Raw genomic sequence first — 26,860 nt, 5'->3', positions numbered from 1 at the left:
TGGAACTGTGGAACTTTTACCGTCTCAACGTATGCATTAACTAGCGCCATTTATCAATACATAGTTGAGATTTCTTAAGCCAAATAAGATGTCTTGAATGTATTCCGAGGGCAAGCTCTAGAATACGCGTGACCACAGTGCAAGTCGAAGGAAATTTATTTGACGAAAAATCCTCCGGCCAGAACGGGAATCAAACCCGAACACACGGCATGATAATGTGAGACGCTAACCAGTCGGCCACGGGTGCAGCCTCGGGCGGGAACACAACTTGGTTTTTATTCGTCAAAATTGAAATAAATTGTTTCATATAGCAAGTCATTTTAAACACAACTGCTACCGTATACAATTTTACCCTTATACTTGTGCTTGGTTTTGATGTCTCTGTTAGGGAATACATTTCGGTAGGAACATAAGCACCCCTGCTTTCGTGTATTTGCAATGCCATTTTTTCCCAGGCAGCTTGGTTTTGATGCCTCTGTTGGAGATCCGCCGCATGTGTCGTCAATTTCGTCCAATCAGAAGTTGGTTTTTTCGTTGGGATAGGGGTTGAGATTTTTCAATTGTTCGATAGTTAGTTTCATGACATATATTATTTTCTTCAATATTAAAAATTGTTATGGAGTGTCGAAATCGATTGACGCAAAAAGTTCATCAATCCATCATAAAATGACTGAGCAAAAAGCGTTTGAAATTGGACAATTTTCACGATGTGCTCGATTTTCAATTTACTATTTATTAATATTATATTTCATCCGACAAGTATGTCTCAATGAACAAATGTGTAGTGAAACTAGCTGAACACGAAACGCTTAATTCTACTCTTAAATTCGTTAATCGTGATATTAAAATCAAACAAATGGGCAACATCGTTGAAGCATTCCATCATTGAACGTATTGGTTCGTGGAGGGAGTAGTCTCGACGTCTGAACGGCAGGCGAAGGAAGTCAGAGCGACGGAGAGTATAACCAGGAACATTGACGGCGATTTGCGCAAGTACGTTTGGAGCATCAATTTCGGCGACAAGAAGTCGAGCGAGCCTTGTGAATATTGCCTTAGCCCGTTTCCGCCTTTGCTTCAGCGTTTCCAACCCTATCAACTGACATCGATGTTCGTACGGTGGCAAATTCAGCGGATCATTCCATGGCAGGAGACGTAGGGCGAATCTGACGAACCTTCCCTGAATTGATTCGATTCGAGCAGCCATAGTGCTACGATAAGGGTCCCATATTAATGAAGCGGTTTCTAGGAACGGCCGAACCAAGCACGAATACAAGGATCTCAGCGTGTAAGGATCTCGGAATTCTCTGCTCAATTTGCTCACAAATCCCAATTGACGAAGAGCCTTGTCTATGATGTCTTCGTAGTGGTTCCGAAATGACAGAGCTGGATCAAGGAAGACACCGAGATTTCGAATCGTTTGAACTCGACTTAACACTTCGTCCCCGACAGTGTATTCGAACGACAAGAGGTTCATCTTGCGGTGGAAGCTTATGACAGAGCATTTTGGTATGCTTAGTTGCATCCTGTTTACGCGACACCATGCAGCGAATTTATCAAGAAGTTTTTGGAGTTTACGACAATCTTCAATGCTGTTGACGTCAATGTACAGCTTTAGATCATCAGCATATACCAGGCAACAGTCGGCTCCAAGATACACGATGGCATCGTTGATGAACAGTGAGAATAGTAGCGGTCCCAAATTGCTACCTTGAGGAACTCCGGAGCTGCTTTCAAACCAGGTTGAGGTGCAAGAGCCAATTTTGACTGCTAGTTTTCTAGCGAGGAAATATGAGCGAAGCCATTTAACGAGCCTTACAGAGAAACCAAGTTTTGCTAATTTGGCCAGAAGTATACTATGGTCAACCTTGTCGAATGCTGCTTTGAGGTCGGTGTAAATGGCGTCAATCTGTCGGCCCTCTTCAATTTTGCTAAGACAGAAGGATGTGAATTCACACAAATTTGTAGTGACACTTCTGCCAGGAAAAAATCCATGTTGGTTCGGGGAAATGTAGTGTCTCACCTGACGAAACATGTGTTCCGACATAATTATTTCAAATAGCTTTGAGCAAGCACTCAGCGATGTGATGCCCCGATAATACCGGACATCGCTTTTGCTTCCTTTTTTATGCACCGGAAACATGAACGATGCTTTCCATCGAGTCGGGAAGGTTGCAGTTCTCAGAGACAAGTTGTACAAATGAGTGAGTGGCTGCTCCAGATGTTCGAAGCATTTTTTCAGAACACACGCTGCAATTCCATCAGGTCCAGGCTGATAGGAAATTTTTAATTTCTCGACCGCTTTTCGTATCCCTTCTGATGATACTTCAGGTGTATCAGCGTCAGCGCTCCCAGCAGGAGTTAGTTCCAGAGCAGCTTCAACACTGTCAGAGGTGGGGTTGAACATCGAACTGAAGTAGGAAGCAAAAAGATCACATTTATCCGAAGAGCTGCAAGCCAATCGTTCATCCAAATACATTGCCGAAGGTAGTGTAGACTCTTTGCGCTTAGATTTCACAAAATTCCAGAAGCTTTTTGGATTGCGTTTCAAATTTCGATTTCACATATGAAGCTAATTCATCAGTTCAGAAAAGACAAACTCAGCTCAAAAGAGCGTGATTAGGCACTCGTCCGATACGCATCAATCTTTCATTTGATTTGAAAACATCAATCGCTGGTGGATGACTTCCGAAAGCAATACTCTTAATAAGAACTCGATGAGAACTTATTTCCCGAAGGTTAACTCATGTGATTTATTGCTCCGTACTCGCCACTCATCATTCTACTTTAGAAGCTAGCTAATATCTACAATGGATTTGGACATTAGCTTCTTCCACATCTGTCTGCTGATTGATACTCCTTTCACCGTTGATGGCCAGAAGCACTTGTTGATTCCGCATTTACTTGATGACCTCTACCGAGAGCTCATTCTTTTCCCCGCAAGAACAATTCATCCCAGATCAACTTCTTGCTGGGGTGAGTCATAAAAATGCCTTTCTCTCGGTTGCTTTTTCGGTGGGTCAGTGATTTCCGTTTTTATGGCTGAATCGGCGTTGTCGGGTATTTAAAATCCGCGAGAAAAAAAAAGGTGACTGTCATGCTGCTGATTTTGGACGTATTTTATTGCCAAACAATTCGGTGTGAATTGCAATGTGCGGTAGTCTCTTTGTGGGTTGTATAACTCACAGTCAAGAGTGCGAGGTTTTTCTGCCTTGGATGATATTCGAGCAAAAAAAAAAAAAAAGGAAATGAATGAAAGCGGCGAACTGCGGTCGCTATCATCTGCGAGGGAGGCGCATAACAGAAGGACCAAAACAACCCGTTTATTCACGTCTGCATAGCGAATTGCGCTGGCGGGCAGTGACGTTAATGATGATGATGGTGTTTCGATACCGGGGCCCTGTCGTGTGGGCTGCATTTGTTTGATATTGCTTTTCATTCATTTTTCACTAAATAAACTCGATTTGCCTGTCGGCAGTGTGGAGAGACCAGGGATGCATATTCCGTTCGTTTCGAGAGACGGATGTTGACCTTTCTCTTCACGGTTACAAACGAGAGATTGAGAGGAAGGTTTTATGTTCTTATATTTTTCATTCACTTTAAACTAAATTCCGTTAGCGTATGCACTGAGGGAATTACAGGAAATTTGTTCCTGATGATTTTCGAATTAATCTTTTTTTTTTGGACCGACACTTTCACATTTTGGTGTCTAATGTAAACATAGATAATGACACCAATTCCGCGGTGCTCATCATTGAACTATACGCTCGATTGCTCCAACAGCTTCATCTTCGGAAACCATCAATCACGGTCGAGTTTGCATATTCGCAACCGTTCCCATTAACTAGAAGCAATCGAACGAAAGGGAGCACCGAAAGCGCTCCACGATAAATATTTTCACCTCGATGAGTATCCCTCCCCCTATAGGCAATCATAATTGATCACTCAAAGCACTATGTCTAGCGACAACAATCGTTCCGTTCATATACCAACCATCCTCGTTCAGGTTTTTGCGATTCAGCCGCTGGTTCTTGATCTGGCGTACAGTTTTGACACGCATCGTTGTTTTTCACAGTCTTCGTTGCCGTCATTAGCCGTGGCAGGTTGGTTCCTGTTCCCTAGGAATACACTGTCCAGTGGGGAAACACACGAACACACACACTTTTGCACTCAGCAGGAATAGGAGGAAAAACTCGACGCGACCGACCGCAAATTAGTTCGTTTCGTTTATGATTTTATTTTCGTGATCTCCGGTTAGGTTTGGTTCTTGGACCACCAAGTTATTACAAAAATTTCGAAAGAGAGAAAAAAAAAACTGAAACAGATAACCGGGTTTGTTTTTCAGACTGCAAAAGTTACACAAATGCGGATGGTTTGGTTGAAACAGCGATTAAGTTAATTTATGAGCGAACGATGAAATTTTCTCCCGCCTGCTGCTTTGGTTCAGTTTGGTTGGTGGGATCAGTTCACACACAGCCCACTATTTTGCGGGAGGTTCCCGAGAACTGTAAGACAATGGCGATAGTGGCGTGTGGCTGGGAACCTCGTGTGTATTTCACCTCGAAGCGAGAAGTAAACAGAGCACTTTTGTTTGAATCTCAGGCACATTAGTGGTTCACTATTTTCTGCGTCGGTGGGGCTGAGCTCGTTCACTTTAATCCGCGGAAAAACGAAAAAAACGTACTCAAGCTGAGAAAGTTAGTACAACTTGAAGTACGGGTACGCGGTAGTGTTCGTGTTTCTGTTGTTAATCAATCACTTGCGATCGTTTGTTAATTAGTGGAAAAGGTGATCAGGTGGGGTTGAATGCGCGATGTCGTCAGTTTCCTTTCTCCCCCATTTGAATTCGGTTTGTGACAAAAAAGTATTGATAGACTAGACACAAAGTAAAAAAACACACACAGAAGGGGAAAAACAGCGCCAGTGCTCGATGCTTGTGGTGTTACTTCACTGGTTTCTCAAACTACAATACCATAACTACAATAGTGCCTCGTTCGTTTGACTGCTCCCGGTGTATTTTTTTTTGCTCTGCTGCTGCTTCTGGCGTGGCTTGGACGGATGGATCGCTTCCAGCGATCGGGAGGGTAAAGTTAGGCTTATGTTGAACAATTGATTTAAATTTCACATTCCAGTGATTTTGATGTGGAAAAGTTATTACCGGTGGAAGAAGAGACCCACCACACATACCCGTACAGTTTTGCGCGTTGGAAGAAAGAACCGGCATGCGGTGGGTAGAGATACTGCGGGTCATTGGTGTAGTGGTCACGGGTGTGAACTGTTGTGGGACAGGAACTAGTGCCAGATGGTTTGTAAAAGAAGTTTGAACAAGATATGCCATATGACTAGTAACTTGATGATATTAGGCTGTCAAAAAAGTCCTGCGGTATTTTTTTTTAATTTTCATTTGTTCATAAAATTAGTTACAATCATCTGTTTTAAGTCAAATATGCGCCGTTTTGTTCGATGACTTGTTCCCAACGAGATGCCAACTTCATAATACCCCTGTTATAGATGCTCGCTTCCTTAGTGGCAAAAAACTCGGATAGCCAATTTTCACAGGCCTCTTTTGTGGCTAACTTCTGACTACCTAGCTCGTTCGCCATGGACAAAAACAGGTGGTAGTCCCTTGGTGCAAGGTCCGGACTATACGGCGGATGCAAAAGAACCTCCCATCCGAGCTCCCGGAGCTTCTGGCGCGTCACCAAAGAAGTGTGTGGCCTGGCGTTGTCCTGATGGAAGACAATGCGGCCTCTGTTTATCAAAGATGGCCTCTTCTTCATGAGTGCTACCTTCAAGCGGTCCAGTTGTTGGCAGTACAGGTCCGAATTGAGCGTTTGGCCATAGGGAAGCAGCTCATAATAGATTATTGCTTGACAATCCCACCAAACACACAGCAGAACCTTCCTGGTCGTTAATGAGGGCTTGGCCACCGTCTGAGCCGCTTCAGCGGGCTTCGACCACGACCGTTTGCGCTTCACGTTGTCGTAAGTGACCCACTTTTCATCGCCGCTTCAGAAACGGGTCGATTTTGTTGCGATTCACATGCGTCGATACGGTCAAAGATATTTTTTTGCGTCAACGTGTGTGGCACCCATACATCGAGCTTCTTTGTGAATCCAAGCTTCTTCAAATGGTTAATAACGGTTTGATGACTTATCCCCAGCTCTTGGCCGATGCTACGGCTGCTACTATGCCGGTCTTTCTCGGCTAATTCAGCGATTTTGTCGCAATTTTCGACGGCAGGCCTTCCGGAGCGTGGCGCATCTTCGACGACCTCTACACCAGAACGAAAACGTTGAAACCATCGTTGTGCGGTGGAAATGGAAACTGTATCGGGACCATAAACTGCACAAATTTTATTGGCAGCTTGAGATGCATTTTTGCCTTTGTCATAGTAGTACTGTAAAATATGTCGGATTTTCTCTTTATTTTGCTCCATATTTGCGACACTATAACTCACGAACGACTTAACCAAACAAAACACTGTCAAGGCTATAAAATACCTTTCCAACAAGCTATAGTATGACTCGATACAATGAATACAACTAGAACTACGCGCTTACAACGACACCTCGCGGAAATACCGCAGGACTTTTTTGACAGCCTAATACATTCAGTTTATGGTATGCTATTTTTATTTTTTTTCACCATTCACCATATAAAAGTAGAAGGGTCTGAGCCTAAGGCACGGACGGAAGTTTGACGTAGGACTGTGATTGTTCAGAACACTTGGTTATTTTAAATGTAATTCTTTTCATTGTTCAAAAATCTGTTAGTTTAACTCTTTTGAAACCCTAAATAGTAGCCCTGCAAAGGTCCGCTTGTAGTATGTACTCACAACCTTCAAACGGTTTGTAACGCACAAAGTATATTATATTAGGGTAAGTGTCCCAATTATGGCATGAATTTGAATTTTTGATTCATCCCCTTAGAGTCAAAAAACACCTTTTTCACATGAAAAAAAAATTCTTCAAAAGCTCTCAGAAGATGATGGACGTTTATATTTGACAAAAACAATCCTCTTACGAATTTCAACGATGACAGATTTATAGTTCTTTTTTTTTGGTTTCGGACTCTGGCTCTACATTGAAAAGCCTGATACCGACTTAAACAAAATTGCTCCGTTGCTCCGTTGCTCCGTTCTTGAGTTAAATCGCGAGGAGCGGACACCAAAACATTTTTTTTTCATATAGATAAAGTTTATAAATACATAGTTACCTTCACTTGATTTATTTTGAATTTCATTGTGAAAACATAAGCACAAACGAAACATAACTGTTCTGAATTGAATGCATTTTGTAGTATTTTGAAGTTTTTTTTAACTGTTTATTTTTCTTCCGCATCTTGGATTTCGGTTCTGAGGATTCCGATGCTTTGCCTTGGAGCGCTGTCGCTTCGTTGCGCTGTTGTGGGGTTCGAAGAGACAGACGATGGTTCCTCATGCAGCTAGAAGCCCATTCTCTTCCTGCCAGTTTGCAACTAGGTTGAATTCGTGCTGGAGGTTGTTGGCTTCCGCAAAATCAAACGCCAGGCGCTGTTAATCTTTGAGAGTCATACCATAGAAAACTTTGCCAATGATCTGTGGTGGTCCGCCAGATCCTCAGACTGCTTACTCGTAAATACCTGTCTAAACCGCCCTAGGTGCTCGCTGGCACATCCCGGCCGAAGTGGAAATGTCAATAAAAGAAGATTCAAATCATAAATCACTTACTGATATGAGCCTATTCCTCAGAGCCGATTCAGAAAACTTGTTCTTCAAAATCAAAACTGGTCAAAATGGTGGTATCATTTGTTCACAAGAATTTATCCTGAATTTTATTCAATATTTTCTAATAATGTTATGACGCTTTCTAAATATAGTATATATCCTTTAAAATTGTTATATTTGGACAACAAAATATCACACTGGTCAAAATAAAAGGTTAGGTAGAAAAATGTATGTAGAAACTGTCGGTAGTTCTAGTGTTAAACATGGAATACACATTTCACATTTCTATTAAAACGTCGAAGGCATTTCATTTTGATTCTCAGAATGAAGATCACAAAAAGAACTTGAAACCCCAGAAAAAATGTATTTTCCAGAGCATTCACCTTGAACCGTTATGGAAACATATGAAATTCCAATAAGCAATATTGAAACATATTGTTAGAAATTCAGCAACTGATATTCATCGAGAACTCCGCTGACAGTAATACCGTTGAATTGAAGCATATCTGGTATTTAATCGAAATCTTGGTAGTAGTCCCAGTTTTGGAAAAGAACGCTTCAGCTGGACCTGATTCCACCATCCTATCTCCTCACAAATTTCACTGTCAGGCTAGTGAATGAGATGGTGTAAATATGGCTTGTAAGCTGATTTGAGCTGTCTTTATTTTGTTATATTTCTGAATCCAACATTTGTGAGGAACATGTTATTTGAAAGTGATTGAAGAATCTCCAACGAGAATTGTGTCTGAAAATAATTTTATTGTATAGAGGAGATGTGTCTAAAACGCGCCTGCCGGGCAATTTGACCCGCCTGATTATCTCGTAAACCAGCAAATGCAATGGATATAGGCAATAGTGCTAGTCAATGAAAGAATCCTACCATGCAAGTTTTAAATTGGTAACATGTTTTAAAAAAATAAGAATAATAATTTTCTTTGGAAGCGATTTTCGATATAATTTTCTACATCATTTCTATGAGGTTTTTGTTGCTTGAAACCGATTCAGAGGCGATAACTGCGGGTCACATTTATTGAGTCGAGCTCCCAGTGAATATCCCAGATGAAGAAAATGGTAAGAAAGGATTCATTTCCTCCTCAATTTGATATTTTTCGCATCAACTTACCATCGGGCAGTATGGCATACCCTCGATCGGGGCAATTTGCTCGTTTTCGGTCAGATAACATTCTCATAAGAGAAATAGCTTGTATGTGAGGGATGCCAGATGATTTTTGTAAAATATCTCTACATGGCACGAATAAATGTCTTCAAATGTAATCATTATGAACAATTGTCACAATCACAAACAATTGTTTTCACATACTTTGAAATGATCTCAGTATGTTTTTACAAAATAAAATGTCTTCAAAACGAAAACATGTCTTTACATTTGGCATCTATATTATGTGCTCAGAGAATGCAGGAAAACAAGAGCGCGGACTGGAGAATTAATGCACGAATACTGGGAGAACACGCTCACCGGAGAAACGGTTTCTTCTCTTCGCTGGTGGGCATGAAGTGAATAGATTGATGGAATCTCTCATTCATACAAGCTTTATAGCTTTATAGTCTCTGAGAGAAACAACTTATGAGCATATTATACATCTGCTGGGCCATTTAACACCTATAATTGGAAAATATAGAATTTGGGCGCCTCACAAAATAAAATTCGTAGCACTTTTGTTATTCAGTATCTAAAATACAGAACAACTCAACCAGGTAGTAATAAATGACGCTATTTATTGCATACGTTGAGACGGCGAAAATTCCATAGGGAACGTTAACGCCATTCAATATAATAGAGTAATTCCAAATGAAATCGACAAAGGACAAAACATGAGTATTTTTTATTCGAATGAAAGTGTGTATTCCATTTGGGTTAGAGGAAATATGAGTTTTCCACAGCAATTGGGATTTTTTTGACTCAAGCGTAACTTTTGAAAAGGGCGTATCAATTTGAGTAAGAGAAATCTTTGATAATTTGTATTTCAAAAACTATGATTCGTACCGAAATAGTGTCTTAGAAAGAGTTATAGAGTATTGATTGTTGAATATGAAAAAAAATTTACGCTGAAAAAAAATAGTACTCTTTTTTTTATTTACAAAATAAAAATTCAATTTGCAATATCCAAAATACATATTTTTTTTATTTTTTTTCAATATTTTCATACCAAATAGAAATCATGCAGAAAATTTAAAAAGTGGGCCCAAGATGGTAAAATTATTTTTGACGAACTTTGTGTAACAACGAATTTTTTGAAATTTTCGAAACATCGAATTTTTGTATGTTAACAAACATTTTTAGCCACAAATTATGAATCCTGATGTGATTTTAAACAAAAAAGGTTGTTATCAATCTCCTTCTAAATGTAGCCATTCTCGAAATATTAAAAAAAAATATTTCTAATTTATTGTCTTTTTTATAGTAAACTAACTAACCCGACAAACTTCGTCCCGCCCATTTACTTGAATCATTCTCGAGTAATGCAGAAATTTGTGTTTTATTTGTATGGCAGCCACCCCTAAGAGAGGGGGGAGGGGTATCTAACCACCATAGAAACATTCATTGCACCCTAAAGTTTCCATATGCCTAATTTGGTTTAATTTGCTTGATTAATTCTCGAGTAATGCAGAAATTTGTGTTTCATTTGTATGGCAGCCCCCCCTTTGAGTGGGGGAAGGACTGTCTAACCATCATAGAAACATTTATTGCACCCTAAAACTTTCACATGCCAACTTTGGTTTCGTTTGATTGATTAATTTCCGAGTAATGCAAAAAATTGTGTTTCATTTGTATGGCAGCCCCCTCTAAGAGAGGAGGAAGGAGTATCTTATCACCATAGAAACATTTATTGCATCCTAAAATCTCCACATGCCAAATTTGGTTTCATTTGCTTGATTAATTCTCGAGTAATGCAGAAATTTGTGTTTCATTTGTATGGCAGCCCCCCCTTTGAGTGGGGGGAGGACTGTCTAACCATCATAGGAACATTTATTGCACCCTAAAACTTTCACATGCCAACTTTGGTTTCGTTTGCTTGGTTAATTTCCGAATAATGCAGAAATTTGTGTTTCATTTGTATGGCAGCCCCCTCTAAGAGGTGGGGAAGGAGTATCTTATCACCATAGAAACATTTATTGCATCCTAAAACCTCCACATGCCAAATTTGGTTTCATTTGCTTGATTAATTCTCGAGTAATGCAGAAATTTGTGTTTCATTTGTATGGCAGCCCCCCCTTTGAGTGGGGGAAGGACTGTCTAACCATCATAGAAACATTTATTGCACCCTAAAACTTTCACATGCCAACTTTGGTTTCGTTTGCTTGGTTAATTTCCGAGTAATGCAGAAATTTGTGTTTCATTTGTATGGCAGCCCCCCCCTTAGAGAGGGGGGAGGGGTCTTAAAATATCACGAAAACCTTCCCCGGCCCCAAAAACCCCTACATACCAATTTTCATGTCGATCGGTTCAGTAGTTTCCGAGTCTATAAGAATCAGACAGACAGACAGACATCACTCCATTTTTATATATATATATATAGATAATCCCTTTCAATATGTTTTTCGTGTTATACCGTCATGTTCATGAAATTTTATGAATTTGCTTATAATTTCCAACAACTTTTCCAAATACATCATCATGGTTCATTTTTTGACTCAAACGTAACTTTTGAAAAGGGCGTATCGATTTATATCACAAAAAATATGAGTCGTACCGAAATAGTGTGTTAGAAAGAGTTATAGAGTATTGTTGGCTTAATGTGAAAAAAATATACACTGAGAAGAAAAATTAGTACTTTTTTTTTATTTACAAAATAAAATTTTAATTTACGATATCAAAAAATATGTATTTTTAAATATTTTTTTCATTTTTTTCATATAAAATAGAAGTCATGTAGAAAATTAAAAAAATGGCCCAAGATGGTAAAACTATTTTTGACGAAATTTGTGGAACATCGAATTTTTAGGAATTTTCGAAACTTCGAATTTTTGTATGTTAGCAATCATTCCTAGCCACAAATTATGAATTCTGATGTGATTTAAAACAAAAAAGGTTATTATCAATCTCCTTCTAAATTTTCTTCTCATTTAAAAAAATATTTCTAATTTATAATCTTTTTTATAGTAAATAATCTCCTTTAATACGTATGTCGTGTTATACCGTCATGTTCATGAAATTTTGGGAATTTTCTTCTAGTTTCTCTACGCTTTGTATTAACCCACATGGCTTCGAATGTTTCGTAAAATAACTCCTAAACATATGTCATTACCATAACGATGTATTTGGAAAAGTTGTTGGTAATTATAAGCGAATTCATAAAATCTCATGAACATGATGGTATAACACGACAAACATATCTAAAGGGCCTATTTACTATTACAAAATAATATATTAATTACAAATATATATAAATTACAAATATTTTTTTAAATATCTCGAGAATGGCTACATTTAGAAGGAGATTGATGATAACCTTTTTTGTTTTAAATCACATCAGGATTCATAATTTGTGGCTAAAAATGATTGTTAACTTACAAAAATTCGATGTTTCGAAAATTCCTAAAAATTCGATGTTCCACAAAGTTTGTCAAAAATAGTTTTATCATCTTGGGCCCATTTTTTAAATTTTCTGCATGATTTCTATGTTGTATGAAAAAATTAAAAAAAAAAATAAAAAAAATATGTATTTTAGATATTGCAAATTTAATTTTTATTTTGTAAATAAAAAAAAGGGTACTATTTTTTTTTCTCAGTGTACATTTTTTTCCTATTCAACCATCAATACTCTATAACTCTTTCTAATACACTATTTCGGTACGAATCATAGTTTTTGAGATATGAATTAACAAAGATTTCTCTTACTAAAATCGTTACGCCCATTTCAAAAGTTACGCTTGAGTCAAAAAATTCCCAATTGCTGTGAAAAACTCATATACCCTTCAACCCAAACGGAATACACACTTTCATTGGAATCAAAAATACAAGTTTTTCAAATCTGCATTTTTAGGACGATTTCATTTGGAATTGCTGAATATGTAAAAAATCCTCAGCTTTCAAGGAAAAATATTAAAAATATAGCGCCCTCTTGGACTAGCCTTAAAACAACAAAAAAACTATACAATCAATAGTTACGAAAACAAAATCTAAAGTTTTGGCAGGAGTAATATTCTTACAAAAAAATAATTGCCTTTAATTTCGTATATCGATCATCTGAATCGGTCCAATAGTTCCAAAGTTATGAATTTTCGAATAAAGTCATTTTTGGGAAAAGGGCGAAAAAATGGATTTTTTGGACTACCCTAAATGGGAATGGGCATCCCAATGAAAAAATAAGAAAAAATACGGGTCTAATATTTTGCGATGAAGACTAAATATACCACTTTGAACGAAAATCTGAGAACCACTATATCGGTTTGACATGGAATGGCTGTATATGAAGATTTTTCTTAAGTCTGCCGTCGACGATGTCTTCTGCCGTGATGCTGGTTCCTGGAGGGATATCAAACCTCTTTAGTTCCTTTCGTCTCACTCATGAGGTGAGGTCACCATGGGCTAGTGGTTAGCGTGGCGCTCGCCAATATGGGGGCTTTCGGGTTCGATTCCCGTTGGGGTTAGAAATTCTATCGACAAAGGTCGTTTTTCTGGCTCGCACTGGTTCAGGTGGGAAGAGCAAATGGACATTACGAGTCTCCAAGAAAAGCTATAAGCGTCTTTGTTCAGTCCAGGTGGTACTCGGGTCGTAAAACAGCAGTATCACGATGGTTATCCTGCGAGATAGTGCGGTTTGTCGTATATATTCAAAATCATTGAAAGAAAGATCAATGATTATGAATATACTTTTTAAAAAAGTCATAATTGAAATTGGTCATATGACAATGAAAATTGTGAAGCTTGGTTGGGAAGTTTTAATGCATCCACCATATAGTCCGAACCTGGCACTAAGCGAGCGATTACGATTAGGATCAAGAGAAGATGGTGAAAATCGATTGTTAGAGTTTTCGCTAATAAGAACCAATACTTTTATGAGAGAGCCATTATGAGGCTATCTTCAAAATGGCAACAAATTGCATAACAAAACGGCGAATATTTGACCCAAATCGAACAATCCGAAGCATTTTAATTATAGTTTTAAACTGTACGCAAACATAATGGATTTCTTTTCCCTCAATATAATATAATTGGAATTATTTAAATGATAGTTTAACGAACGCTATAAAACACAAAATTTCGAGCGCATCATTTTTTTTACAAATATGAAGTATTGGTAATGAAATATGAAGCAACAGATTGAACATAGTGCTTCGCATTGTCTACAAACTCGTGCCAGTCAATCTGGTAGGCGTACAGCCGGAATATAAAATGCTGAATATAAAACATCTACCTGTGATACGTGTTAGAGGCGCGCGGGTATATTTGAATAATACTTATCTTAATTTTCACTCACTATACAGACGACGAGTAACCGGATTTTCTACATTGGAAATAAATTGCTTCTTCGGTGCGTCTTCCAGTTCAACGTAATATTTCGTTTATTCTGGTCACGCAGTACAGCTTCATGCGAGTCACAGTCAATGAGACGTAATTTCAAGCAGAAAAGTACCTTCACCAGCTCCCCGAAAAGACTCCGCTTCTCTTTTCTAATGACCGAAACATAAATTCCATGGAATATGCTATCGCATATGCATGATTGTGTTTATTATTGTTGCATTTAGCTGAACACGATGGTGGTGTGACAGACATAACAAAGCACACAGGTCGGATTGCATTCCACTGTTTTTTTTTTGTGATTCTATCATCTTCCTCCTGCAGACCCACCTGTTATGCCGGGCAGGTGATTCGCCGTACCTCAAACATACTGAGACACACGTGAACATTCTAATCGGGACGGTTATTATTTATTCATTGCGCCCTAAGCGGCTTACGTGGTTGTTTGTGTAAATCCATATTTGCATTTGAAGAGAGCTTTTTTTTTTGGTGTAAGAGTCAGTATTGAATATCCGCTGCTGGAGGAATTTTGGATTGTTTTGACGTAGAATTACGTCTTTCGGGAACACAATGGTACAAATTGGTACAAATTGAAAAACGAAAATAGATCGCATCGTGAAAAATGTCCAATTTCAAATGATGGATTGATGAGATTTTTGCATCAAACGATTTCGGCACTCTATAACAATTTTTCACCTTGAATAAAGTAATACCAACCCTGAAAAAGAAATGTCGTATTTATGATCTTATCCAAAATTATCCAAATTATTTATGAAATTATCCAATTTAAGTCAAATATGCGCCGTTTTGTTCGCAAACTTGCTGCCATTTAGAAGGCAACTTCATTATACACCCCCCCCCCCCCCCCCCCCTTATAAATCCCCCCCTCCTTATTTTCAAAAAACTCAGACAGCCAGTTTCCGCAAGCCTCTTTTGAGGCCAAATTAGTAACGTTTTGCATAGACCGGAAGAGATGATAATCACTTGAAGCCAGGTCCGGACTATACGATGGGTGCAATAGGACATCCCATCCGAGCTCCCGTAGCTTCTGGCGGGTCATCAAAGATGTGTGAGGCCGAGCGTTGTCCTGATGGAAAACAACACCATTCCTATTGATCATTTCTGGCCGCTTCTGGTCAATCGCCTGTTTGCCGTTTGATCAAGCTGCTCACAGTAGAGAACCGAGTTGAGGGTCTGGCCATAGTTGAGCAGCTCATTGTGGATGATTCCCTTCCAATTTCAACCAAACACACAGCAAAACCTTCTTGGCCGTCAATCCGGGCTTGGCGATGGTTTGGACCGGTTCACCGCGCTTCGAGCACGATTTTTTTCGCTTTAGGTTGTCGTACGTGATAAACTTTTCATCACCAGTCACAATCTTCTTCAAAAATGGGTCGAGTTCGTTCCGTTTCAGCAGTGCATCGCAGGCGTTGATTCGGTCTTAAAGATTTGTTTTTTGCGTCAACTCGTGTGGCTCCCATACATCCAGCTTTTTTGGAATCCAATCTTCTGCAAATGGTTCCAAACGGTTTATGGTCTATACCCAGTTCCTGGTCAATCGAGCGAGTGCTCACTTGGCGAATTCTTGCTTGGTAGACTCCATCTTTGACGCGCTATAACTTGAGACTGAAAAGGACAAGCACAACACTGTCAAAACGACACTTGTAGCACAGATCATCTTTCAATAGCCGTATAGTAAGACCCGATGCGATAAGTACAACACAAGATATGTTCAAGTGTTGCCATATATTGACAATATACGACATTTCTTTTTCCCCAACCAAATATATCATGTAACTAACTATCGAACAATTGAAAAATCTCAACCCCTATCTCAACAGAAAAAACCCACTTCTGACTGGTTGAAATTGACGTCACATGCGGCGGGTCCCTAACGAAGACATCAAAATCAAGTTGCCTAGGGGAAATCGGCATTGCAAATACATAAAAGTAAGGGGAGCTTTTGCTCCCACCGAAATGTGTTCCCGGACAGAGACATCAAAATTAAGCTGCCTGGGGAAAATCGACATTGGAAATACATGAAAGTAGGGGGTCTTTTGTTCACACCGAAAAGTGTTCCCTAACAGAGACAACAAAACCAAGGTGCCCGAGGGAAGTCGGCATTGCAAATATATGCAAGTCGGGGCCATTTTTATATTGCAAATAAGGTTAGTGATCCGATTAATTCTAGCAAATTAAATTTAAATTTGGAACTTTAATGTTGGTTGCTTCGTGAAATTTCATATCAATGACCGATCGTATATTGTGAACAATTTTGCACAAGCGTAAGTGTAAAATTGTATATGGTAGCAGTTGTGTTTAAAATGACTTGAAATATGAAACGATTTATTTCAATTTTCATAAATAAAAACCAAGGTGTGTTCCCGCTCGAGAACGGGTCGTTTGGTTTAAGCTGTCTGTTTTGTTGATTGGGATTGGGATTGTACAAAATACGCTCATATAGCTTTCGAGCTCGTGTTTTAGCGCGATCCCGCTACTCCGGTGTTTGTTTGCGGCGGTGTTTGGCCACTTTTTGTTTTTTATAGGTCTTTAGACCATGTCTCTGTTGACTGGTTTTGAACTTCACGAATAGATGCAAACCTGTTCTTCTCAATATAATTTACAACTTTTCGGTCCAATTCGAGATTACTTGGTCCGGTTTTTCATCCACTTCTGCTGAGATCCTCGAAAGAACAATCATTACCGAACATTGCAACGATTCGTTTAACACTTTCTGGACAAACTTTGATTTTTTTTTTGCTATTTTGTGGTATGTAACCCCCTTTTCGGTGCACCAATTGGGCAGAAATTTCTTTTTAGTTTCAAACCGCGACATTTCGAAAACAACTTTATGACCGCGACTAAATGACTTATATTTCGATTTTTGACATGTAAACAAAGCGTGCTTTGATTACACGACAAAAAATAAAGTTCACCAGTTTGTGTGTAATAACGTGTTTGAGACTACTTTTAGATACTTTCCTCATAACGCTATCTTGACTATCTTGACTTGACAACAATCAATTCTTAAAATAATTAAAAAAGTTGTTACGGCATAAAAAATTTAAAAAATTGAAGAAAAATGATCTTTTATATGGCCATAGTACGTTTCTGAAATTAAGCTTCTTATGAAAATCAACCATTTCGTATTAAATATGAATTCTATGTGATGGAAACATCTTTTTTTCAAGTGTTTGACAAAATCGTGAATTGAAATTGTGTTTCGGAATAATTTAAAATTTATCGATTTCCCTCATCCATCTCTATCTCTATATATATATATATATAAATGTTGTGTTCGTTTGTGTACGCGTCAAAAACTCGAAAAGTGCAGAGCCGATTGAGCTTAAAGTTGGACACAATTTACATTTTACTCCTAGGAATGTTTTTTTTCCATTTATCATTATTTTCCATCAGGCTCATTAGCATTTTATCTGTAACAGAGCCGGGTTTTTATCGTGTACATGTACATATGTTTATGTTTCTATAAATTGTAAATTACACAGTAGTAGTAGTAGCCATTTAGGCGTTAGGTTTTCTGTTCCATTACATAATGGTAAATTGCAATGTAGTAGCCATTTGGGCGTGAGGGTATTCTATCTGTTCTTCCATTGTTCAGCAGACCGGACAGCGAAGACAGTTGATATTGATCATTGTTGGGTTATTTATAGAACAGCAGCCCGATGTTTCTTGCAGAGCAGAGCAGTTGTATGGATGAATCGATCTTTGTTCCACCGTGGATCGATCTCCATAGCTGATAATAGTTGCGTGGACGTAGTTATTCTATAACAACACAAAGATGGTCAATTGAGGGCCCTGAGTTTGAACTCACGATCGATCGCCTAGTAAGCGAACGCGTAACCAAGTGGCTACGGAGACCCCCTACCCAGGAATGTTGTTACGGCATAAAAAATTTAAAAAATTGGAGAAAAATGATCTTTTATATGGCCATAGTACGTTTCTGAAATAAAGCTTCTTATGAAAGTCGACCATTTCGTATTAAATATGAATTCTATGTGATGGAAACATCTTTTCCAAGTATTTGACAGAATCGTGAACTGAAATTGTGTTTCGGAATGATTTAAAATTTATCGACTTCCCTCATCTATCTCTATATATACAAAAATGTTCTGTTCGTTTGTGTACGCGTCAAAAACTCGAAAAATAATGACAAAAAAATGAAAATTCAACTCAACCATGCAACCACAATGTGCCACAGCAAAGCGTGGTAGAGTACAGCTAGTATTTATATATTTTTTTATGAAAATCTAAACATTTTACTAAATTTCATTCTTTGAACAAAGTTTTGTAGGTATTATAGTTTTTGAGTTGGAATTTTTTGTTAAAAAATTGAAGGAAAATAAATTTTGGCACTTTTCAAAAAGTAGTTTAATTCTTTTTTGATGATTTGAATTATGTGAAGTTGTTTCACTGCAATCTGAGATGGTGCTGCCGACTCTTAAGATGAGTTGGCATAAAATTCGTCATGTAGGAAACTTGTCACTTTTCAAACACTAGCAGCATCATCTCCAAGGTCAGATTCTTATCTTACAACCTTCGTATTGAGATTATATTCAGTGGAGCCCCGTTCAACGCACTTTTTAGGTGAGTTCAACTTATTATATTTGATTATGACTTATAGTTGTGACTATTCATTCTTCAAAACCCACCAAAACTGAACCAAAATACAGCAATTAAACTCTTCTGGGGGAACAACATGATGATTCATGATGACTCAAGAAAAATCAAGTTTCTTTCATTTTTCACGCGAAAAAAGGTAATTTCACTAATAGCAAATGATTCAATTAAACAATTTTCACCACATACACAAAGTGGCAATTCGCCTAATGTCATGGCCTCCGTCTGCTCGGAATCCCATCGCAGCAGCCATAATTTTATTTCTTTATCGCCTCGAGCACAACAAGGCAGCGGTGGCTCAGTAGTCGAAGTAGTCTGTGCGAAATTAAAATTGAAGGAAAACACAGCGAAAAAGGTAAAAACCTCTCACTGGCAGCCAGACTTACCACACTTTAGTTTCCGATGCGAACCGTTCCCATCATTGTGTCCATTCTCAGCTTGCCGTGTGGTAGCAACAGCCTTTCGTTACAAGGTGCCCCGCATGCCACCTGACCGTCTCTGCACCGTTGAGCACTTTGCCACGACCAAATGGCTCCGGTCGAAAGCTAGGCCAAGGCACCACGCACCTTTCAAGTGGGTACACCTACAGCGACATCTGCAATTATCCTTCTCCGATCGGTGCTTGATTTGTGTAATTTTCACTTTTTCCTCCTCCCTGTTCTTACCCTTTTCCGCAGATGGTCTTTTTGGTTCACCTTGCCTTGAACACTACAATTTAGCACCCGTCACAGAAATATGAACACACACTTATTTCGCCTGGTTAAGGTTTCCAACGTCTAAGGTCAAGAAACCTGGCCAATAGCTGTAAATATCGCTACTCACTTAATCGCTCAATCACTCGCTCACTGCGCACATGCATCAATAGTTTGGCACGTGCCCTTCGTTCTTTTTTTTTCACGTTCACGATTTACGCATGAAGCAATCCATGGATGCTCGAAATCTCAATCACAATACTGTAAACACTGTTAGAACGGTTTTTAATGCATTCGCTCAGCCATCTGCGATCGTCACTACTTACGACGCACATCTGCAGCTTCTCGCAGCATCACTCACTAAGGGGATCACTTTTCTGGTTTTCTGGTCCTTCCAATGGCCCACGACCATTAGCGCACTTCTCTCCGCGATGTGGCACAAAGTCCGGATTCGCCGTTTTGGGTGATTTGCGCTACTGAACCCATTCGGTTGCACTCTCTTCCCGGAAAAGATGGCCGGTCAAATTTGGCTTATCCCACTACTCAACGCGCACCACAGCTCGCCAGAAGAGACAGAAAAGGAGAACTTAACGGGGCACTGCAATCGAAGCGAAAAGCGCAATCGGTTTATAACTGGTTTCCTTATTGAATAATTCTCCTCACATCTCCGGCACCGATCGCCGTGCGGTTGCGGATTAAAACATTTTTAGCTCTCTTTTGGTCTCCTCTATACGATGTATTGGTGGATTATGGTGGACGACCAGCAGAAACGTATGTTCGTGTAAGTGTGTGTGTGTGTGTGTGTGTGTGCTGGTGTTGTATTTTTATGTTGGATCCCGCAGCAGACGACGATCAAAGTGTGGTGTGAACATATACCCTTCGATGAGGCTTTGTGCAGACATGCGACAACTGCCCCTACACAAACCTCAACACACTCGCAAACGAAATATGCTGTCTCTAATGCGAGCTATGACCAGCAACAGGTGAATCCGTGCATTTTACCTATCTTTGACTTCAGAAACTGACTTTAGACACTATTTACATTCTAATTCAACAAAGCAACACCACTCCCACTTAGTCACCAACCATGTCAACGTCCTTTGTTCACTTCGCTTCGATGTCCGCACACAAAATATGCAAAGCACTCCCAAAACACCTCCGTGTGGCAGAAGAAACAAACGATATAACGCACCTCTCACCTTGATCGTGGCCCAAGTTGTTATGGCCAACTGTTGTTGATTGCGCGGATCGCTCAGCCCAACGCGCACCCCAAAACAAGAAGAAAGACGGCAGCCCAACTGACTTTGCTTCGCGCTACACGGTGTGTGTGTGTGTTTCATTCATATTCCATTCAGCTCAAAAAACCGTTTCTCTCTTTTCGTCGAGTTTTTGTTACCTTTTTTATCGTCTGTTTTACTCGATCATGTTTGGTTGATCGAGTAAAAAAAAACTCAACATACCATCCGCGAACAAGAATCGAAGGCAGCCAGATACCGTTGAATCCGAGAGAGCGGTGTAATGCAACCCACAAAGCCTGCAAAGGTTTTGGGGTTACTAAAATTGAGTGAGGTTGATTATTTTCTTCATAATAATCCTGTAAACTATTTGAACGTAGAAACTTCAAATTGATGCAAACATAAAATCCCACACGAAACGTAGAGAACAATGAATGATGAAAGTTAAACTGCAAAGTTCAATGTTGACACGTCAATTGCTACCTGATAATTGAAGAAACCCAAAATTTGATAGCCTGGCGTTGTGCAGGTGCAAGTTATGTAGCTTCCGTACGGGAAAGCATAAAAAATAAATTTATTCACGATTTCACTTATCGCTATAACATCATACTTAGAACTAACTTATATTTTAGCATCGAACCCATTATAAAGACTACAGACTGCTGAGTCTGCGTTCATCCCGGTGGCTTGGTATTTATGCAAGGTGATACCTTGTTTTCCTTTCTGGCGAATTCTCGCGCGCATCATCGTTAATCTGGCGCGCGTGCAATGGGCCAGGCTCGCTTGCATGTTCTTACTATGGGCTCAAATGAATGTGTGGGAGGGACTTTTCATAACGTCTCCCCCCTAAGAGTCAATCGTCCTCGGTTGATTTTCTGGATCCCTTGGTAAGGACAAATCTGGGTGCCGGAAGGAAGGATTTCGTTAGGCAGGTTGGCTCGTCCTTCAGGATATCGGTTACTGTTCCTTTCTGATTGTTTTCCGGGGAGCTGATGTCGAACTTCTTGTTGGTAATCTGTGAGGTGACGATGTCCTCTTTTTTATCCTGTTGGGGTTGACTTCTAGTTTGAGATTTGTATCTGCGAATGCATAAGATGATTACTATTGACAGGATGGTAGAGGCTATCGCTAGTCCTCCGAGCGTTTGAGAGCTGATCATGTGAAGCTTAAGTCTCTGAATTTCCTCCAAATTTTCGATATTCATCTGGTGTATTTCTTCGATGTCTGGTTTTTGTTTAATGGTTTCTATCTCTTTTCCAAATATGGGTGTGAGATATTCAGATTTATTTATAGTTTTAGAGTTGCTTCTGAAGGTTACATTCTGCACTGTAACTGTGCAGTTACCTGTTTCAATAATAGTTGGAGCGGAAATGATTTGTGATTCTCCACATGAGTCTAAAATGTAGACTGCTTTATTTGTGTCGATGAGAATTGTTCCGACACTGATTTCCTTGATTATTGGACGTTCTGGTTGTTTATGCATCGGACACTTGGCTTTTTGATTTGTCAGGATATTGGAGATGCAACCGTCGTTCACTGGCAAGTTATTGTCGCAAATGAAACACCTCTCACTCTGCTCGTATAATGACTGCTGATACTTGGCCACATAGCGGATGTTCGTGTCGATTCTGGTTCCATTCACGTTGACAGGTTCTAACTGCATCAATGAGTACTCGTTCGGTTCAATGATGGGGAGTTTGACTATCATGATTATGTGATTATTTTGTAGCGATACAACTGATCTTACGAATTTATAAATTTCATCTTCAAATTTAATAGCAATATGTTGGCTTTCTAAAAATTTCAAAATATAATCTTTTTCAGCCATACTGAGAATGTTTTTGTTCAAGCTATTAGATTTTGAAAAGGCAATCTGTTCTTCGAGGTCTTCTAAGGTTTTTATCAGGATATCAGTATTCAAAATAAGATTTATGAGTTCCAAGTCTTTTCTAATTATCGTGTCTTGAGATTGTACATGTTCCTTAATTGATCTTATGGTTTTTGAGACTTTATTAATAGTAGCTTGAAGTACATTGTTGATTTTTACTTGTTTTATTTGATTATCTATGATTTTGTTGCTATTAGTTTCAAGCATCTCTAAATTTTGATTGATTAAGTCGAGGTCTTCCTGGTCGGGGTTGCCTGCTATAAATTTTATCACGTTTCCTAAAGCATTAATAAGTCCTCTTTTTGCACGTTTTGGGTAAAATCCTGTCAACTTTTCATAAGCCTTTTTAATTTTAAACTGGATTGTTTGTTGTAAGTGATCCGTTACATTAAGGTTATTTGCTAATTTTTCGATATAGTTTGTATTTTGTCCTATTTCATCTAGGTTAATTTTATGTATTATACGGTCGTATCCTAATTTTATCTTAACCGAGTCTAATTTTAAGGTCAAAAGTCCGTTATTTGTCGATACGTCGTGGTAAAATGTCGCTGAAGTCAGTGGAATGATCCTGAAACAGACCTAAAAGAAAAAGAAAAAAAAAATCATTTTTTGATCCTATTTTTATGAATTTTTACTCCGTAAGTATCTTTAAATGTCAATTCGTTATCGTCCACGACTTTTGAAACCTTGAATGGGTCTTTGTCCTTTGTTGTTCTCTGATTAACTTTTACGTATACATTTTCTCCTGGTTCTAAAGTTTTTGGCAAGGTTTTTACCTTGTTTTCATTTTCTATCTGCTTTCTGCGTTTTTTCATTAGGACCTTAATGGCAGACTGAATTTTACTGTAATTTTGAAAAATTTCTTCCGCGCTTGTTTCATTATGGTGGTTAAAGACTACTTGCTTTGGCTTAAAGCCGGTCGCTGAGTGAATTGTGTTATTATAAATATCCACAAGAATGTTAATTTTGTCGAAGAATTCCATGTCTTTGTATTTCGAATTTAAAGTTCTATATAGTTCAATGAGTGTAGAGTGGAATCGTTCCACTATTCCGTTTGAGTTACTTGAACTCGCAAAATGAATTTCAATATCCAAATCCTGCATGAATCCAATGAAGGCGAGCGATGTCAAGCTTGGTTCTTGATCGCAAGTTATCGATTTTGGTTTGCCGAAAATTCTGATGTGCTCTGTGATTGCCCTTTTAAGGTCTACGATAGTCCTTGTTTCAAGAGCGATCACGTTTGCAAATTTGGAAAAAGCGTCTACTATAGTTAGCATTTTTCTTCCACTCATAAAAAATATATCCATGTGAATCCTTTCAAATGTATTTTCTGCGGGGTTAGTTTTTTGAACCAATTTCGGAGGTTTTCTGTCGTACTTACATTTTTTGCAAGTAGGACAGTTATTTATATAAACTTTCAATTTTTTATCAATTTCGGGGAAGAAAAATTCTAACAGGATTTGAGCTTTATTCTCTTTGATCCCTCTATGGGCATAGTCGTGAGTTTTGCGCACGATTTCGTCCTGTTCCTCTGGTAGCCTTATGTCCTGGAGTAATACCTGTGAAATAAGGAGCTTGAAGATTTTGTTATGAGAAAAATGTTTGCGATATGTTTCCTGAATTAATTGTGTTAGCATTAAAGGGCAATAGATGCAATTTATACCGTTTGGATTAAGTTTTTCTTTAAAAATAATTACTATGTCTTGTTCTGTGTAGTTTGGTTTTGAGATTATAAATCTGTGGTATTTTGTGAAGATTTGTTCGTGAGCTTCTATGTCTGTAGGAGAAATTTTAAATATGATCTGGTTTTTGAATGAATTTGTTGGTCTTTCTGTTGTCCAAATATAATGATCGTTGCTGGTGTCTGCTGAATGTACTGTCATGCCGTCGGTGTCGGGTTCGTCTTGATTTTCCTGTATGTCATTGGAGTTTATTTCTGCTGGTTTTATTCTTTGTGCTTGTTCTACCACGTGAAAATTTAGCTCCTCGTCGACAAAATAATCGTCGTCCTCCGAGTTTAAGATTGACTCTTCGAGCTGTTGGGGGGTGTCGTGTTCATCCCCACAATTTTTGCCGTCGTCCCTTTTTTGTCTTTGCCCAGTTTCGTGGTTGTTAACCTCCGTCCGAGATTTTGCTGTTCTCATGGAAACATCGTCGTCTGGTAGCGGCTCTCTATTCTTAAATCTACCGGACCCATTTGACTTTGCAATTGGATAGGATGGTTTCGTATTCGAAGATCCACCGTTGTTGAAATTGTTTGGTTTTTGATTGAACGGGTTGAGGTTCAAGTTGGAATTTTTGTTGGTGCTATCGGATGGTCTAAAGTTGTTTGCTTTGGTCGTCTTTTGATCTATTGTTTGTTTGTTGAGTCTTTGTCTATATGCTGCATTAGAATATTGCATAGTTATGGAGTAACCGTCCTCAAGGGATTGCGGTCTATAACTCCTAACGTGCATTGATAGCTCGTCATTTAGCCCGTCGATGAATCTTGTTAAAGCCATAAGACTTATTAAACTATTTATAGCTTTAGTGGATGATTTGTAGTCGTCCATCAAAGCTGCTGTCGCCTTAATTGACGTATCAATTTTCTTAACTTGGTTGTAAAACTCAGTTAGAGTCTTCTTTCCCTGGTTAACATAGAAAAGGGATTGAATATGAGATGTAAGATCTCTTCTGTCCCCATAAGAATGTAGGATTATTTCTTTGATTTGTTCCCACTGATTTGGGTTGCCAGCCGCTATTAATATTTCTTTGGCATCGCCAATAATTTTATTTTTAACAGCTCTCACTAATTGGCTGTAAATGGGTTCATTTTTGTATGACTGGAAGAGTGCGAGTGTGTTCTCCGCATCTTCTAACCAAGCATGTGTTTCTTTTTTGTTACCCGCAAAAGTGGCCAGATTTTTAATCGGGTCTGGTGTTCGGAACTGTAAGAAGGGATCTTCTGATTTCGATCGCAATCTATGGAGTTCGTCAATCAAAGCGTTTTGATTGCTCGTTAATATTTTTATATGACCCAACAAACTTTCAACTGTGACTTGTTGTGGGTTCTCCTGAGGTTCTTGTTCAATAATTATTCTCCCGTCCAGCTCTGGTGCTGGCATAAGGTCGGGTGAAATCATAAATTCGCGTTGATCCATTTTACCAATGATAATCTTGCTTATAATTTGCACACACAAGAATGCACTGCTATGATATTCGCTCACACTGCACTGCACCTCGCGGTTTGTGGCTGTTAGTTTCGCTCGCTTTTAAAATTGCTGAACGTTGTATTTTGTGCCGCTTGCCTCCGTGCTTTACTTTTGCTTACGGGGCAGCTGATTTTTGTTGCGAGAGTTATGTTACTTTTTTCACTTTAACACTCACTTAGGAAGAAATAAAAAAAAAATACTTACAAGAGGATGATGGTGATCATCTCCTGGAGTTTCTAAGTTGATGATTAGGTTCGATGGTAGTTCCTCGCTTCTGGGCTACGCTAATCGGTGATATTCCCTCACCGGTGGTTTCCCGGTAGTCCAGATGTTTCCAATAAACGTTGCTCGGTCGTGCACTTTACTGCACTTTACTTCCACTTCACTATGACTGCGCCAGTTATGTAGCTTCCGTACGGGAAAGCATAAAAATAAATTTATTCACGATTTCACTTATCGCTATAACATCATACTTAGAACTAACTTATATTTTAGCATCGAACCCATTATAAAGACTACAGACTGCTGAGTCTGCGTTCATCCCGGTGGCTTGGTATTTATGCAAGGTGATACCTTGTTTTCCTTTCTGGCGAATTCTCGCGCGCATCATCGTTAATCTGGCGCGCGTGCAATGGGCCAGGCTCGCTTGCATGTTCTTACTATGGGCTCAAATGAATGTGTGGGAGGGACTTTTCATAACGTGCATATCACGAAGGAAACAGGTGACAGAAGAAACATGTGTCTCTACATTTTATCATATTCCTTGATGTTGTTCGATTCGTTCATTGCTTGATCAATTAATTGTTGTTAATGAAGGCGACATCTAATAACCTTTTGGTTATAGAAATGAGTAGTAATACTTTGTTTAGTGGAGTAATCTATTTTGAATTACAACTAAATCTGCAAAAATCTGACAGAGTGCGCAAAGACCACAAGGGTTTTTTTTTCATCACAGGTAGAGTACGAGAAATCGAGGAATGTTAATCTATATCTATATATATTAAAAAAGGATTTCTGTCTGTTTGTC

At 38.8% G+C, this 26,860-nt stretch overlaps 2 protein-coding genes across 4 annotated transcripts in view; both read right to left on the bottom strand.

Annotated features, from left to right (window-relative positions):
• LOC129771229 (uncharacterized) overlaps positions 1-20,791 on the bottom strand; it is a 74,334-nt gene extending 53,543 nt beyond the window's left edge. The window contains exons 1-2 of one of the 3 annotated variants that reach the window (XM_055774658.1): positions 19,846-20,791; positions 19,214-19,789 (exon numbers count right to left, since the gene is read on the bottom strand). Coding sequence is in view for 1 of the 3 variants with exons in the window: in XM_055774655.1 (XP_055630630.1) it covers positions 3,991-4,057 (67 nt within the window). In the remaining 2 variants the exon portion in view is untranslated. Of the gene's footprint in view, positions 1-3,990; positions 4,951-19,213 lie in introns of those variants that run through there. The other 2 variants (XM_055774656.1, XM_055774655.1) reach the window with 2 other exon arrangements.
• Positions 20,792-21,310: 519 nt separating this feature from the next.
• Positions 21,311-26,269, bottom strand: LOC129771230 (uncharacterized). The gene is made up of 2 exons (XM_055774659.1): positions 26,038-26,269; positions 21,311-23,210 (listed from the first exon to the last, which is right to left on the bottom strand). Exons 1-2 carry the CDS (start codon positions 26,055-26,057, stop codon positions 21,608-21,610), a joined length of 1,623 nt encoding a protein of 540 aa, XP_055630634.1. The 5' UTR covers positions 26,058-26,269; the 3' UTR covers positions 21,311-21,607.
• Between the last annotated feature and the right edge of the window lie 591 nt (positions 26,270-26,860).

This window comes from Toxorhynchites rutilus, chromosome 2 (genome assembly GCF_029784135.1).
Source record: "Toxorhynchites rutilus septentrionalis strain SRP chromosome 2, ASM2978413v1, whole genome shotgun sequence".
Lineage (NCBI taxonomy): Eukaryota > Metazoa > Arthropoda > Insecta > Diptera > Culicidae > Toxorhynchites > Toxorhynchites rutilus.
This window is presented reverse-complemented; position numbering and strand designations above follow the sequence as displayed.